Raw genomic sequence first — 16,195 nt, forward strand, 5'->3', positions numbered from 1 at the left:
TAAGAATGGCCACTAAGGCCTGTGTTTCATAACACAAAGAAAAGAGACTTTGCTGCTGCTTCCACAATAAATAGCATAGTTCTGGGTTAGTCTAATGAGCTGGTGCCAGCAGAGTAAGAGTTTATGCATTTTAGATTAGTACAGTACCTAATCATGACAGTCAGTAACTGGTGTAATATCCCATAAAATTTTAGATAAGGAAGTTCATATTCCTCAGCAATAGTGAATTACTCTGGGGAAAATGGCCTGGTCTTTGCTTATCTTCAGTATGCAAACAAAATCTAGGCTCTGTGCTAATGACCAAGAGTCAGCAATCAGTCTAGATTTCCCCTACAATATTGTTGCTCAAATATTGGAAAAGTGTCTAGTTTAATTTCATAATGAGTTTGCACTCGTTATGGATCAGTTTTTTGGCGTGTCCATGAGTATGTCTGCATATAGCTATATCTCTGTCATCTGCTGGGGAAGTAATGGTAGAACAGGTAGACTCTCTTTCCCCAAGTGTGATGTACAGAATAAGAAAACCAGTGAAAGTTGAACCCCTGAAGCAATTCCAGTAGCTGAAAATGTAGAAGGGACTTCAGTTTTGGATTTGTGGAAGAAAATGTTAAAATTAATTGATGCACATTTTTATTCACCTAGATAGAAGAAATAAATGAACAGATCAAGCGAGAAAGAGAAGAAGCAGAGGCTCGTTTGCGCCAAGCGATGAAGAGTTCAGAGAGGTCAACAAGTGGTGGTGGAGGTGGAAGTAAAAACTGGTCAGAAGATGACTTACAGTTATTGATTAAAGCTGTGAACCTCTTCCCCGCTGGGACTAACTCAAGGTACTTTTTCATTTTTTAAATGTAAAAGACAATTAAAAAAAATAAAATAAAAAATTGCAACTTCTGGCATTCCTTGTGAGATTTCAGAGCACCTGAAACAATATTTTGCTGTAGGGCCCCTACAATGTCCCTCCCTGTATGCTTCAGAGAATCCTTTCATTTTATCTCAGTGCAGGGCAGAGACCTTAGTCAGTAACAGGCCAACCCAAACTCAGTGCAATTTAATAGAAACATTCTGTACTCCACTTACTGTGGATGTAAAGTAGCATATTTGGTTTAAAGAAATGAGAGTGCTAAGGATTAGAGCCATGCTATTGCAAGCATAGACCTCACTATAATTTGGGTATAAAACAGCTAAGAAATTAAACATCTCTCACTGCTATTCTACCCTATGCTATTTTGCATTGTTTGTTTTCCATTCTTGGTGTAGGTGGGAAGTTATTGCCAATTATATGAACTTGCATTCTACTACTGGAATAAAACGAACAGCAAAAGATGTCATCAATAAAGCAAAGAGCCTCCAGAAACTTGGTATCTTTATTATCTTTGTAAGATGGTCTGCGTGCTTCTATATTATTTGTGTAATTTATTTTTCTTTAAATCCAAAACAAAACATTCATTGTCCATTCATGGAAACGGTTTCTATCTTCAGTGAGTGAAAGCAGATAGGGGAAGTAAAATGTCATTATTAGCACAACCACTGGTTTTTGCTCATTCATCTTGACAAGGATGATTTCCACTCAGAATTTTTAGATCAGTGCTGCTGTGGTGAAGAGATTTTACCACGAAATACAAACAGGCCTTGTGCAACGGCTAAACCACCATGCTGTGTTGAGATGCAGTTCAGTTTAAGACTGAACCATCACGATGCTATCTGTATTAATCATTACTGAAAATAAAATCTCTAAGAAGACCAAGACATTCCTTTCTTCCAGCTCAGTGTTCCACTAGAGAGAGAGTGCATTATTTAAAGGAGTTTCTCAGTCACTTTGTACCAAGCTACTTGCTGGGATAAGAAAAATACGTAAAACGAGGGACAATATCCTGATTACCTGCTGATAGAGCTAGGTATCCACACTAATGCTTAACTGATTTAGAGCCTCATCCTGCAGTGATCACTCCTGGGAATAATCCCACTTGGCCACAGTGGAACTAAGCATGTGATTAGGGCTGCAGGATCAGACCCCAGGGGACCTGGAAAACAGCTTTTATGGTACAGTGTAAACATTAGAATGGGATTGAAGCTTTTGGATCTGTCGCTTTTGGATCAATATAAATCTCACCTAGTTTTCATCTAACAACCTTTATTGCTAACCTTTGAAATGAAACATTACATTCATCTTCAAAATATCTGAATGCTAGCTTTAGGCTAACTTGCTATATGATGTGTTAGACATTATGTATGGCTTTTTAAACTTCCCATTGTGGTTTCTGGTCTTGTCAACTAAATGAATCTGTATTGTCCTCAGACCCTCATCAAAAGGATGACATAAACAAGAAAGCTTTTGATAAGTTTAAAAAAGAGCATGGAGTGGTACCTCAGACAGAGAGTGCTGCACCATCAGAGCGATTTGAAGGTAAGGCTGTAAGAGAACTATTTTCAGCCCTTCACAAACAATTCTATGCCTATAGTTATGCTTGATAAAAGATAGTGGCCCGGATTCCTCTTCGGATGTCTGCAGGAGCTGCCTGCAGGTGCAATAAGAACCATAGTTCAGTGAGTGCAGAATATGGCTGAAGAACATGTTGGCCCAGGACACTTATCCATTTGAGGCAGCTGTCCGATTTAATGTAATTTGGGGGGCTCCCTTCTCTCTCCTATAGATCCTTCTCATTTCCCCAGAAGCAACCCCAGCCACTAGAGCCACACTATCAGGAACTGTGGGATTCAGGAGATCCATTATAGGGGCAGAGAAGCTATGGGCCCTCTCCACAGATAAACTTGGCTTTGCACAGAACCCCAAGATCTGTACTGGACACTTCCCTCCCCAAGGCGCAGATGATCACTTCCTTACTGAAATGCGAAAGGAAGCAGTTATAGGCTTCTTAAGTGGTTTAAAAGGCACAAGTTTCCTAGGAGCATTCTCGCTAGCTCATCCCACTACAGGGGTAAAGTTTTATATAATGAGAGGACTTTTGGCTAAATATTTAATATTTCATCACTATTCTCATTTATCAATGGCTTTTTATAAAACAGGACTAGTCACAGATTCAGCCCCTTGGACTACAGAAGAGCAAAAACTTTTAGAACAGGCTTTGAAGACATATCCAGTAAATACTCCTGAAAGATGGGAAAAAATAGCAGCTGCTGTCCCAGGGCGGTCAAAAAAAGACTGCATGAAGCGCTACAAGGTAGGAAATGCTGTTGTGTCTTCATCCTATGATTATATGGTTAGCCTGCTGCAATACCTAGTCTCCACAACTGTCAGAGCTGCTGTTTCTTCAAGAAAAACAAGTGGTAAAAATTAGTTGGTCCCAGGATATGAGACACACAAGGTAGGTGAGGTGGTAATCCTTCACTGGACCAACTTCTGTTGTGGGAGGGATAAGCTTTTGAGCTTCACCAAGCTTTCATTCAAGTCTGGGGAAAGTAACCAGTATGTCTATGCTAAATACTTGTTTCATAATCTATTCCAAATTGTATCAGGGGTAGCCACGGTAGTCTGTATCCACAAAAAACAATGAGTCCAGTGACACCATAAGGACTGACAGATTTATTTGGACATAAGCTTGCTTATGTCCAAATGTTAGTCTTTATGGTACCACCAGATTCCTCGTTGTTACTGTGAAACAAGGGGTTCATACATGCTGAAGGAGACTGCTTAAAATTAAGTGGTCAGTTAAAGGTTAGCAGGCAATATGATGATACAAATTGTTATGAGCCATTATGACATCATATTGTAACATACCTTTATTTCCCACTTAATTTTAAGCAGTCTCCTACAGCTTGTATTCAGCTTAAGCTATGTCTACACTTAACACTACAGCTGTAGTGCTTCAGTATAGACACTACAGCAATAGGAGGGGTTCTCCTGTCACTGTCATTAATCTGCCTCTCCACGAGGCAGTAGTTAGAAGAACTCTCCCACGGACCTAGCACTGGATGCCGGGGAGGGGAAGGAGGGGTTTGACTTAACTTTTTAGTGCAGCCCTGGTCTTAAGGTTTGGCTACACTTACATTTTATAGTGCTCTAACTTGCTGGCTCAGGGGGCTGAAAAATTACCCACCTGAGCGCAGTAAGTCAGAGCACTTCAAAGCTCTAGTGTAAACAGCCTCCGAGCACTGGGAGCCAATCCCCTTGTGGAGGTGGATTACCAGGAGTGCTGGGAGAGCTCTCTCCTAGTGCTTGCATGTGACTGTGCTGCTGCTTTGAAGTTTTCAGTGTAGCCATGCCCTTCAACACTCTGGTTACCTTTCTCTAAAGAAGAGCTCTGATGCTCATCCCTTCCACCAACAGAAGTTGGTCCAAATGAGGTAATTTTTTTTAATCTTGTCTCAAATTAAGGTTAAACATGACAAAGCATTAACACAATAGTGAAAGGAGGAAGTTAGCCGTCTAAGCTGTACAGTTACTAGGAAAGGGAGCATAACTGACTAGTCATATCACATCTTGGCTTTAGATATTCAGCCTCTGCTTTCTAAGAATTATGCATGCAACTGAATACTTGTATTTTCCAAAGGCAGGCCCTTGGCTATCCAAAATCCTATTTTGGTTGGCAGAGTTAAGTCACTATGTGATTAGTTGTCTGAATTTAAGTGGTTAAATATACAAATTTGTTTTTTACTCTGCAGGAACTTGTTGAAATGGTTAAAGCAAAGAAAGCTGCCCAAGAACAAGTGTTGAATGCTGCTAAAGCAAAGAAATGAGACTCAGTGACAATCTTTGTGTTCTGTTTTATAATAAAATGCAAATACTGTACATGTTTTTATTCTTTAGACAAATCACATGAATAAATGTTAACTTTCTGAAATTAGTTTCTCCAACTACAAAAGGGTAAGGACTGAGAATAACTGTCAAGGTGACTTCCCCATAAGTGACATTTGTGTAATTTTTGGACACCATTTCCCATGGTAGGGCTTTTGGTACTGAACTTGAGGGGCAGGGGGTTCAGAGAAATCAAATGTGTTTGTCTATATGCCTTGTGACAACTGCTTTAGAAATCTAGTAGTTTCATTAAAACATTTATCATGTGTTCTTAATCACGTAGCCAGTACATGCCACTATGGATTCTGTTATAATCTGGAAGTTGTTCAATTGGACCTGGAAATTAAAAAAAAAGTCAATCAAGACATCCATTTAAGCTGCAGTTTGGCATAGTGATGAAACAGTGAAGGAGAATAAGCTTACCCACAGCAGCGATGGCAGGGCACTTATCATAAATGTACTTTGTGCAAATCTCTCTTATGCTCTGGGCATCAATAGCCTGAAAAGTGTTTTAAGAAAGGTAAGTTAATATTTTCTTGGACAAAGTCTATTAGAGCCAAGAGCTGATTATAATAAAATGGCTCTACAGCTAATCAACTGGTAAGTTAGCTGCCATGTCTTTCTAGAGCAGCAGTTCTCAACTCATGGGCCCGTCAGCACACAGCTGTGACCTGTGACACATACTCAAGGCCATACAGAGATGGTATATATATTGTGTGGATGTGGCCCACAATGGTAAGTAGGTGGAGAACCATTGTTCTAGAGGGCTAGCAAAGTTTCAGACAACCTTTCATCCTCTGTACCAGGGGTGGCTAAACTTACTGACCCTTTGAACAGCATATGATAATCAAAAGTTTGAGAGCCTGGACCACCTGCTGGGACTTGAGACTTCAGCCCCATTGGAAGGGGGGCCTCAGGATTTACGCCCCACCACCCAGCTGCAGAGAAAAATCCCTGAGCTCCCCCCCAGTAGGCAGAATAGGGGGAGCTGCACCAGCCACACTTCAATTGTAAAAGAGCCACATGTGGCTCACGAGCCACGGTTTGGCACCCCTGTTCTATACCGCATGCTAGCTGCTACATTAACATTCTTCATTTAAAAATACACAATGCATGCATTACTTACCTCAATTCTTGCTTCAAGTTCAGGAATTGGAATTCTACGATTGTAACACAACATCTGTCTCCCAATGTCCTCGCAGATGGGGGTGGACCCTAATGAAGGCAAAAAATACTCTAGTTATCAACATACAAGTAGAATAAGAATAAAAATCCCAATTTTATCCTTACCATCAAGCTGTAACAGCATATTTGTTTTTAAAAGGTTCGTGGCTCGAGATACTTCACTTTCAGTAACACTTGTGCAGAGTCGTATCCTGAAAGACAGTTTGAAGTGCTAGTAGGAAATTTTACAAATTTAAGCAAGCAAGAATGGCATTAGTTACCTGAGGTAGGGTGCCATATTTCATATGCACATTGCTAAGACATCATGCATATTAATACACCAATACTAGAATGTCATTTCTAGAGAAAGCAAGGTTGGTGGTGGTCTCAGCATATGTAAGTGGAGGATTAGAGATTTATCCCTGTATCAAACTTCTTCCATACAAGTAGTAGGACTAAAGGGTAAATGTAGGTTGAATCTGAGGAAGCTTTCTAATGGCACAAACCACTTAAAGTTGTTAGTCTCCACAGGAAGATTGGGAAAGCCATATCATTGAGATGTTTAGAACTAAACAAGAAGTACTACACTAGGGCAGCAGTTCTCAACCAGGGGTACATCAACTAACCTGGATATTTGCCTATTTTTACATCAGCCTACAGAAAAAGCACTAGCAAAGTCAGTACAAACTAAAATTTCACACAATGACTTGTTTATATTGTTCTATATACTGTACACTGAAAAGTATGATGTTTATATTCCAATTGATTTTATTACAGGGCAAAAAATGAGAAAGTAAGCTTTTATTCAGTAGTTGTGTGCTGAGACACTTGTATTTTTATGTCTGATTTTGTAAGCAAGTAGTTTAAGTGAGGTGAAATTTGGGGTACACAAGACAAATATCAGACTCCTAAAAGGGGTCTGGCAGTCTGGAAAGGTTGAGAGCCACTGCACAGGGAAACAACTCTTAACTGTAAGTGCAGGGAGATGTATTAAAACAGAGGTTTCCAAACTCTGGGCTACACCATGCTGGCTGGTCACACAGGGCTAGCCTACCCCAACAATGCTCAATTCCATTAAGCAAACAAAAAACTACATTTAATCAATTGCTGTAGTTGCCATAAACATCACGTAACTAGATTTGGGAAGAACAGGAGGGGAGATGGGCCACAGAAACCTCTTCAGGATGTAGCCCATCCTATGAAAGGACAAAAAGCCCCTTGCAAAATGTCCAAGAAACGTTCTTATCTGACTTGAATTTTATCTGTGGCTCATGTAGTCCAACTGTACTCAGCCAGTTCAGAAGGTGGGTACTCTGGTGTCGAGATGACTCAAAATAGGCCCTAAGTTACACCATTCCCCAGCCTAATTTTCAGAGAAATCCTTGCACAATCGCACACCTACAATTTCATTTAGTTACAATGTACTTACTATAATTTCATCAACAGAAGTGGGTCCAATAGAAGATACTACCTCACCCACCTTGTGTCTACATCTTCACTGGCAATCACCAGAACTACAGTTAAGTGCCAGATAAAATGTCTAATTGGTCATTTGCTTGTGCAATTAGCCATCATCCATGCTGTTACTGTGTTAGTAAGTTAAGTAATTGAATGTGCTTCTCTGAAATGTAAACTAAATGCCACCGAGTCTGCAGTTTATAAACCCTCCAATCAAGTTAGAGAAGATGTAACAGACCTTATTTAGTTTGCATCTTACTCCACAGAAGATTACATTTTCTGGCAGGGGGAGGGATGGGAAAGGTAATGTAATTTGTAAATCAAATGGCTATTACTACTGTTTTGAGCCAGATTTTGCCACTCTTACTCTTCCAAGTAGTACCTTACTCTTCAAGTAAACCCACTGCTTTCATTTGAGCTACTTCCAGTGTAAGGTACAGTCAGAGTGAAGCAAGGGTGGGAGAAACAAACATCACAAGCTTCTGAATTTAGTCTACTTGTTCTTTCCCCAATAATTTGGACAGTGATAAACACAGAACACATTTTTGAAAAAGCGGCTATTTTTAAATAGCCACTCCTCAACCCAAAACAAGCTACTTGGAGAAAATGTGTTTTCTTACCACTCTCTCTGAACGAAGTGCATCATATCCTGTACAGTGGATGGTTCACAAACCATGTACAGCCCCCACAGTCCAGTATCAGTGTAACAGGTGTTGAAAGACTGGAAGCTATGACACAGGTTGCCATGGCAAGTGATTTGGGCAAGCTTGCTGGATAAGTTCTGTTTACACAAGAAGATAATATTTAAAAAAACCAAAACCCCGAAATCCTAAAATTTCTTTCCCCCCCCACTAAGCTCACCCATTGCTATTTCAAGTGTGACAGATTGGTAGCTTCCTCCACAGCCAACAATACTGCTAGGAGTATGCACCAGATGCTTTTGTATAGAACAGGCAGCTTCCTCTTCTGAAGCTAATATTTCACTCCAAGTGACACCTTGAACTTGTCAGTTTTAAACTGCAAAGGGTTTTTTTTTTGGTTTTGTTTTTAAAAAGTCCTACAAAAATAGCTAGTAAGATTCCAAGAGAGGGAACAGGCACTGGGATATTCAATGCCTACAGCTTTGGAGCCTATTTAGTTTTTCCCCACTTGTTTTCACTATAGGTTGCTAGGCTATATGAGGGCTCCTCCACTTGGGTTATTCAGTGTGCCATTCCCAAAACGCACCTGCACCCAAATTCTCATGTCACATGGCAACAGAATGCACTCAGAGACCATTGGGCTAGATTTTGATTTTTTTAATGCTGATAGAAATATCCAGGTAACTCAATTCCATCTCAGACAAGGTAGAATTTGTGAAGTGTACTGATGCTGGCAAATAACTGAATTCAACACCCCTTACTGGTATAATCAACCCTCACCAAAGTGCCCTGAGGTTCACTCACCACGCCTCCTCCAAAGGAACGATCCCAATTGCCTATCAGAGTATTTGCTACCATAAGGGGAATTGTATCTGGGTGAGACCAGCCAACTGCTTCGACAGCTATTGCGATGTGTGCCAAAGGCATCTTGTCATCTCTTATACGAATCTGAATCACAAAAATGTTAACTCCAAATGTAATGCAGCGAACATACTGTAGCGTGTACATTTATTCATTCAAATAAAGGAAACTAGGAACTTTCAAATAAAATCTAATGCAAAATGTAAAAAACTTTACTCAATAATACTCTTAACTGTCTGTGTAAACCTAAAGCTGTGTGTAAGGAAGTCATTATAATAGTCATTTTGCAGATGATTAAGTGAAGACATAGAATGGCTAAGTGATTTGTCAGAGTCAGGACAGAGCTGGGAACAGAACCCAGGAGTCCCAAGTTCCTCTGCTGTAACCTTTAAAAACCCCTGCCCAGAAATATATCAAGTGAACAGGCTGATTTTCAAGGATGGTGAGCATCAGCTGCTCCTATTAACTTTCATGGGAGTGATGGGTGCTTAGCATTGAAAGTTAACACTAGAAACTCAGATCAAACCAGACAATTGGTTAATATTAATCAGTGTTGCTTGTTGATCTGATTAACCTGAAAAGGCAAAAAGCAATCTTACTGCTTACCTCACTACCTGTGAATCTGCAAGGGGGCAGGGCTGGCATTCCTCCTTCCTGAGTAGACGGTAAGTTACCAAAATGATAATTTGCTAAATCAAGCAATTCATCATGAGAGACTCCTGAACAAGAGAGTTTCATATAAAGCAGTTTTAAAAAACGTATCATCTAAGATCATTTTTCACAGAAGTTAAAAAGCTCCAACCAAGATGCCAGAGTTACAACAATCCATCATAACTGTTGGTTCTCTCCCAACTTGATTACTGTACATTTCTGATTTCCTCCCCACCCATTCCACTTCATTAAATGCCATTGCTAAAATCATCTTCCTCACCACCTTTCTTGCCTCCTCTATCTTATACAGCACCAAACACAAGATCTTTGTTCTCAACTTCAAGGCCCTACATAATCTCACCCCACCTTTCTATTTTATCCTATTCCCTCTCCCATTTTGAACACCATCTCCTTCCTACATTTGTGGCTTTGTGCTCTCTGTCACACTGTCCTCTTACACTCAGAACAGCCTCTCAGTTGAAAGCCAAGCACCCTCCTTGCCTAAAGATACATTTAAGGATGTCCCTGGAAGATTACTGAGGGGAAAACAGATGAGATGCAGATATACAGAACTTTGAGGGCTAATAGACTTCTATGACCTATTAAGTAGTGGATAAGTCATATTTCTGCGTCTGATCTTTGTACCCTCTCAAAGTTAAAGTGCTGTGTTTTTAACCTTATTTTCAAGTGCTTGCAGCGATGCATGTCTCACACTAACCTCCAGCAGCAGCCAGCACTATTCTGGGTCCTTTATAATGTGTTGTTATGTACTCCACCAAGTCATTGCGATTTATGGATCTGTACTGGTAAAGAAAAAATTACTACACCTCCTGTCAGCATAGGTAGTGTCTACACTGCAGCGTTGGAGCGATGCAGCTGTGCCACTGCAGCGTTTTAAGTGTAGACAAGTTCTACGAAACAGAAGTTTCACATTGCTTTGGACACTATTCCAAACATGTACGACTGAGTGTAAAGCATTCAGAGGAAATTCCTCTTTCAATTCCACCTTGGGCAACCCCAAACACTTCATAAGGCAAAAAGAGAACAGAAATTGTTCCATTTATCTTTAAGTGTGGTTTTCTAATACTGGAAAGTAACCATGAAATTAAGACAAAGGAGAAACAGAAGCTGGATTTACTTGATGTTTTCTGTGGGTCCTAATATTGTCCGTCCCAGTGTAGTGTTCTGATAGGCTGTGGCATGAAGATAATCAAAGACAACTTCCTGCAAATTGGTTTCAACTTCCTGCATCTCTCGAAGGATAACTCCTCGCTCCCGCTCGATCTCTGCTTCCCCCAGTGTACTGTTCTGTATGATGTCAGCAAGAATCTCCACAGCTAGTTGAAAACACAAAGGAATGGGGGGCAAGTGTGCTTCGGCAATATTGAAACTTTCAGCTCACTATATTGTAATCAAATAAGCAGCTCAAATACATATAATAAGTGGGCAGAACTGTTAGCAAAGCTTACAGGAAGATCTAACAGAAAATTGAAAATAAACTTCTACATAGTGTAATCTTATTTTGTAATATTTGTTTTAGGAAAACTTTAGTGCCCTTCTTGGAGAGAATGTGTGTTCTTCAGGGATTTCTAAAACTTCTCATCAAGGAATTGTCAATATGCATTATTTTATTTCAGATGAACACTATGGCGTAAGACAATTCACTTAGACATACCAAGAACGAACAATTTGAGAAAACTAAACAAAAATATAGCTTGTTCTTCAACTGGCAGCCCTTTGTCTCTAAACATATTGTGAAAAACAAGCTTCCAAGAAGAGAGAAACAGCCAGCTTAAGTTAACCACAACACAAATATCCAGGGCCCTATCATACCTTCCCAAGATCAAACACACTGAAGGGGCACAGAATGCTCAAGATACTCTAAAGTGAACCTCCCAGTGTTTGAAAAAAGTTCCCTTAGGAGGACAAGGGAGCCAAAGTAGGGGCAGGGAACAGGGTCTGAAAACTCCGCTTACTCCCCTGCAGATCTCAGAGAGATGAATTTCACATCTTTAGCCCCAAAGGAGAGCCACGGGACACAATGCTGAAATGCTCTTCTCCAAACCTGCTAAGCCTCATCCCCATGGAGTTTCAACAGGGGGATTGCCAAGGAAAGGAGGTGGGAAGCACACTGCAGAGGCACTGTTCTCCCATTTCTGCTTCTTTAGAGGGCTGTCAGCTCATTTAATTCCTTGTTGCTCCCCTCCTCAAAATCTTTAGGAAGGATGCTCCTTCAGAAATTCTGTAGAACAGAAGCAGTTACCTCTTGGCAAGTCCTTTGAGAAAGCCTTTGCATAATACACAGTTTGTTCTCTGGACGTGTAGGCATTAAGATGAGCGCCCATGTTTTCAATCTCTAGTTCCAAGTCTAACTGAGACCTCTTTTTTGTCCCCTGAAATTAAAGGGAAAAAAATATTTACTTGCACTCCGGAAGGTACCTACCCACAAAGCAGCTTTTACACATAGGGAATAGTAAGGGTTTATTTATTTTTATTTTTTTTAAAAAGCTGATTTGAGCACAAGAGAAACAACTGGTCTGAGGCGGGGAAGGCTGGCACATCAGTCTTTCCCCACTGGAAAACTAAGTTTAAAGCCTGCACAAATCCCAAGTGAAAATTAACTTGAGGACAGAGTACCTATTTGTCTCCTACAAAGATTAGTTAAATTCAGCATGACTCAACTCTATCAATCTCAGGTATCAGCAGGAGTGGATCAGTTCAGGATTTAAACATAGCAGCAGAAATATGGAAGGAAGGTTACACAACACCTGACTCAGACCAGTGTTGTTTTTACTTACTGAGGTGCAGTCAGTACTCAAATTGTTAACTTTAAAATGCTGAAACCACATGCAGAACTAATTCCTGAAACTAACAGATCTATCATTCTTGAATTCCTTCTGTCAGCCATTTTTTGTTTGTTTTTCGTTTCTAATAGATCGAACATGAAATTTTTCTTTCAGGCAACGCTAGAGCAGCACATGCAAATGTACAGGTGAAGCCATACAGATCTGAGGTGAAATCCTGACTCCACTGAAGTCAACAGCAACTTTGCCATCAACTTCAATGAGGCCAGGATTGCATCCTTGATTTTTATTTTGGACAAAAATCCAAATTGCTTGCGTTTTCCTGGTGATTTTGAAAAGTGATTGACTGAAATCAGTTGTAAAGAGTCTACATAGTTATCCTTAAAGATCAGTAAACAACTTTAATTTTAAAAACATCTGAAAACTAGTTTTAATACTTACCTTGAAAGCCATATGCTCCAGAAAGTGAGCCGTTCCGTTGTTCCTCTCATTTTCATACCTGCTTCCAGCATCAATCCAAAGACCAACCTTATTAAATACAAATATTAATCTTACTATCTAATAGAAGATAGCATTGGCATTGTTTTGCTGGTTCTTACTTTGGCTAAGATTTTACTTTTTATAAATAGATTATATATGGATTTTCAAAAGTAACTAGTGATTTGGGTGCCTCAATTTTGGGGTAAACTAATTTGCAGTTAAAGGGGCACAATTTTCTGAAAGTGCTGAGCACCCATGCTCTGAAAAATCAGACCCCTTTACAGTGTTTCATGTTTGGCATCCAAAATCACTAGTCACTTTTGAAAGGCTTAGCCCTACCTTCACACAAACTTGTGTTCATTATTTACAAATTGTTGTTAACTACTTCTGCTAAATACTCTTAACGATAATAGTACATCTAATTTCACAATGTAATGAAAATACATGTAGATAGTTAAGTAAAAAATTCATTCACAAGTTACCTACTGTGCATGTTGAGAGTCCAGAATCTTCAGAAGCTACTCTCAGGCCATTTTCCAGAGAACACACTTTAGTCTCAGGAACATTTAAGACTATTTGCGGTGCTGCCTTGGTGGATCTGAATCTGCTTGTCCCAAGTTGTATGGACTGTAAAGAAAAGCCATAAATTACAAATTGTAGGTACCCATGATGCTTGTCAGGACAGCACGTTCCTGAACTTAGAAGTATGAATTATTTATTTTTGTTTTGTAAAATTAGCATTGATTTGGTGGCCACTGCTCTTCTCCTCAGAAATGCACCAACTCTGCCCAGAAAGGAGGCATGAAGGAGCATAAAATGGACCAGTCTGCAGCTGACCCCTTTTAATTCAATGGCTGTGAGAAACTTGGGTTCAGCTCAAGCCACTTAATCTTTTTGTTCCTCAGTTCCCCAGGTGTAAAATGGGGATAATAGTAAAAGCATTAAAGATTATGAGAGGCTTAGATATTACAGTAAGGGTCCATGTTAGTACCTGAACTAGTCCCAGAAGGGCCAACGTCTACAGCTCCTCAGTCTGAACAGATCCATGTGTTTATCCAAGGAACCCAGAGCTCAGCCTGCAACACCATCCCATATAGTCTACAGAATTAAGCAGGCTGCTCCAGCTTCAGCCAAAAATTGCAGGGCCACACGCACTGTGGCTTGCACAGATCCCGCACAGCCGGGCGACTACAAAGCTTAGGGTGGGGGCGCGGGGTGGGAGAGTCGGGGTGGGAGAGTCTGGGCAGGTCCCGGGGCGCAGTGCGACCCCGTGACAATAACCTCAGCTGAGACTACAACTCCCAGCGGCCCCATGAAAACCACAACGAGCTGCGACTACAGCTCCCAGCGTGCACCGCGCTGGAGGCAGCCCATTGCCTTTTACTTGCCGGCAGCCTGTGGCCCGGCCAGAGGGTTGGGAACCCACTCAGCATCTCCCCAGCGCCCCGATCCCCGTCACTCACCCGGTTCGCTGGGGCCGAGCCCCGCACCAGGTGGCGGCCAGACCAGGCCCAGAGGAGCCGTCGGGCCGCCACAGAACCTGCAGTCAGCACCGCCGCCGCCATCTTAGATAAGAGCCGGGGTGGCCGCGCGTCTCGACTTCCGGCGGGAGTGTCCGGGGAGGGGGCGGAGCGCGCCCCACGGCAGATTGGGGAGGGACGGGGCAGGCGCGGGGGAGGGGCGGGGCGGGCACAGGAGGGGGAGGGAGGTGGGCAGGCGCGGGGGCGGGCACAGGAGGGGGAGGGGCGTGTGCAGGCGCGGGGGAGGGGCGGGGCGGGCACAGGAGGAGGAGGGAAGTGGGCAGGCGCGGGAGAGGGGCGGGGCGGGCACAGGAGGGGGAGGGACGTGGGCAGGCGCGGGGCGGGGCGAGCACGGGAGGGGGCGGGACGTGGGCAGGCACGGGGCAGGGGCGGGGCGGGCACAGGAGGGGGCGGGACGTGGGCAGGCGCGGGAGGGAGGCCGGCCCTGGAAGGAGGGTGTTTGCAGGGCCGGTGTGCGCGCGTTGGTGGCGCAGTGGGCTGCGCTGCCCGTGTTAGCCGGTGCCCCACGACTAGTGGGACCAGAAGGCCCGAACCGTTGGGCTGCGGGGGTCAGTGGTGGCGGAAGAAGAATTAGGATCGGCGTGACCCCGAATTGAGAGGACAAAGCAGAATGAATTTACTGTTGTGTTAAAACCTTCTCTTGGAAAATCTGGCTTTTAGCAGCAGAGCTGTGTTTGTAATCCGTACTGTCTCTAGTTTGCTAGTAGAGTACGTACGTGATGGGCCAGATATATTGCAGCTTTCTCTCTGTAGACTTATAAAAGCCTCTGTCAGCACACAACTTAAGGCTCGGGGAATTAATTACGTATGTTAAAATAAGCAACACAAAATGGCTTTCACTGGCTTCTTTTGCATTTATATTCAGATCAAGTTTTGTAAATTTCACACACCCCCATACCTCCACCCTCCAATTCTCTCAGGACAGCACTTTATTTTACAAAATTTAAATGAGCCTAAGTGGTTGACAATGTCCTTTTAATAACTAGTATTATTATTAAAATATGAAAAATATCTGAAGCTCATGATAAGGCCATTTATTTTCTGGTTTAATAATTAATGACAGCTATGCGACTCAGTCCTGCAAATTTTGTAAACAAGCATGTCTTCAGTGGGGCTATTTGTACAAGTAAGGCAAAGGAGATTTGATCTTAATATTACTCAAAATGTTAAAAAAAATAGACTCCTAAATACAGTGAACAGTAACAAGAAATACATTGTCTTCTCCTACAGAAGTGACATGGAAGTTTTGAGTTCAGATTGATTGCAGGATCAGGCTCTTTATTATTAAAATAGAATTCAGATAATGCTGCAAAATTTTATTAATACAAATAGTCTTTATTCACTTGAGTAATCCTTGGGTTACTTGCATGAGAAAGGGGTATGCATGACTCACTCACAGGATCATTTACTTGCTTTTGGTTATTTATGTGCTTTGAAATGGGATGCTAAGCTTAAATAGGTTATTCTGGAATCAGGAAAAAACATTTAAAAATGCATAAGGCAGGGTTGAAAGAGAAATTATCTTTCTCAGCTTACCATTAAAGTTCTTTCAAACTCTGCAAACACAAAATGATAACAGTTAAGCCTTGAATGTTCATGATTAGAACAAAAAGCCCAATTATATATAAGTTACAGAGTCTGCGCACAAAATTCAAGAATAAATCTGCCTTTGGATGACAGTTTAAAGGAGTCCAATTCTTCTAAACCTCAGAAGGGGCCCATAATATTTTAGCAAACTCATAGTCTCTGGTGACATACAGTATAGCTATGGATGAACCCATTATACTTTAGGTCTGAAGGTTTTATTGTACTTTACTCTGTTGACCCAAGCCTAGGAAGAGA

At 41.6% G+C, this 16,195-nt stretch overlaps 2 protein-coding genes across 5 annotated transcripts in view; one reads left to right on the top strand and one right to left on the bottom strand.

The window, feature by feature from the left end:
* The window catches only part of DNAJC2 (DnaJ heat shock protein family (Hsp40) member C2), a 23,081-nt gene extending 18,334 nt beyond the window's left edge, over nt 1-4,747 (top strand). For 3 of the 4 annotated variants that reach the window (XM_077835854.1, XM_077835863.1, XM_077835873.1), the window contains 5 exons: nt 643-827; nt 1,258-1,358; nt 2,297-2,404; nt 3,025-3,179; nt 4,621-4,747. In XM_077835854.1, coding sequence (XP_077691980.1) covers nt 643-827; nt 1,258-1,358; nt 2,297-2,404; nt 3,025-3,179; nt 4,621-4,695 — 624 coding nt within the window. In that variant the 3' untranslated portion in view covers nt 4,696-4,747. Of the gene's footprint in view, nt 1-642; nt 828-1,257; nt 1,376-2,296; nt 2,405-3,024; nt 3,180-4,620 lie in introns of those variants that run through there. The other variant, XR_013348182.1, reaches the window with a different exon arrangement.
* Nucleotides 4,703-14,377, bottom strand: PMPCB (peptidase, mitochondrial processing subunit beta). The gene is made up of 13 exons (XM_077835886.1): nt 14,276-14,377; nt 13,299-13,439; nt 12,774-12,860; nt 11,792-11,921; nt 10,667-10,865; nt 10,247-10,326; nt 9,484-9,596; nt 8,821-8,964; nt 7,996-8,156; nt 6,044-6,129; nt 5,880-5,968; nt 5,177-5,252; nt 4,703-5,089 (listed from the first exon to the last, which is right to left on the bottom strand). Exons 1-13 carry the CDS (start codon nt 14,375-14,377, stop codon nt 5,025-5,027), a joined length of 1,473 nt encoding a protein of 490 aa, XP_077692012.1. The 3' UTR covers nt 4,703-5,024.
* Nucleotides 14,378-16,195: the final 1,818 nt, after the last annotated feature.

Source organism: Eretmochelys imbricata, chromosome 1 (assembly GCF_965152235.1).
Source record: "Eretmochelys imbricata isolate rEreImb1 chromosome 1, rEreImb1.hap1, whole genome shotgun sequence".
Taxonomy (NCBI): domain Eukaryota; kingdom Metazoa; phylum Chordata; order Testudines; family Cheloniidae; genus Eretmochelys; species Eretmochelys imbricata.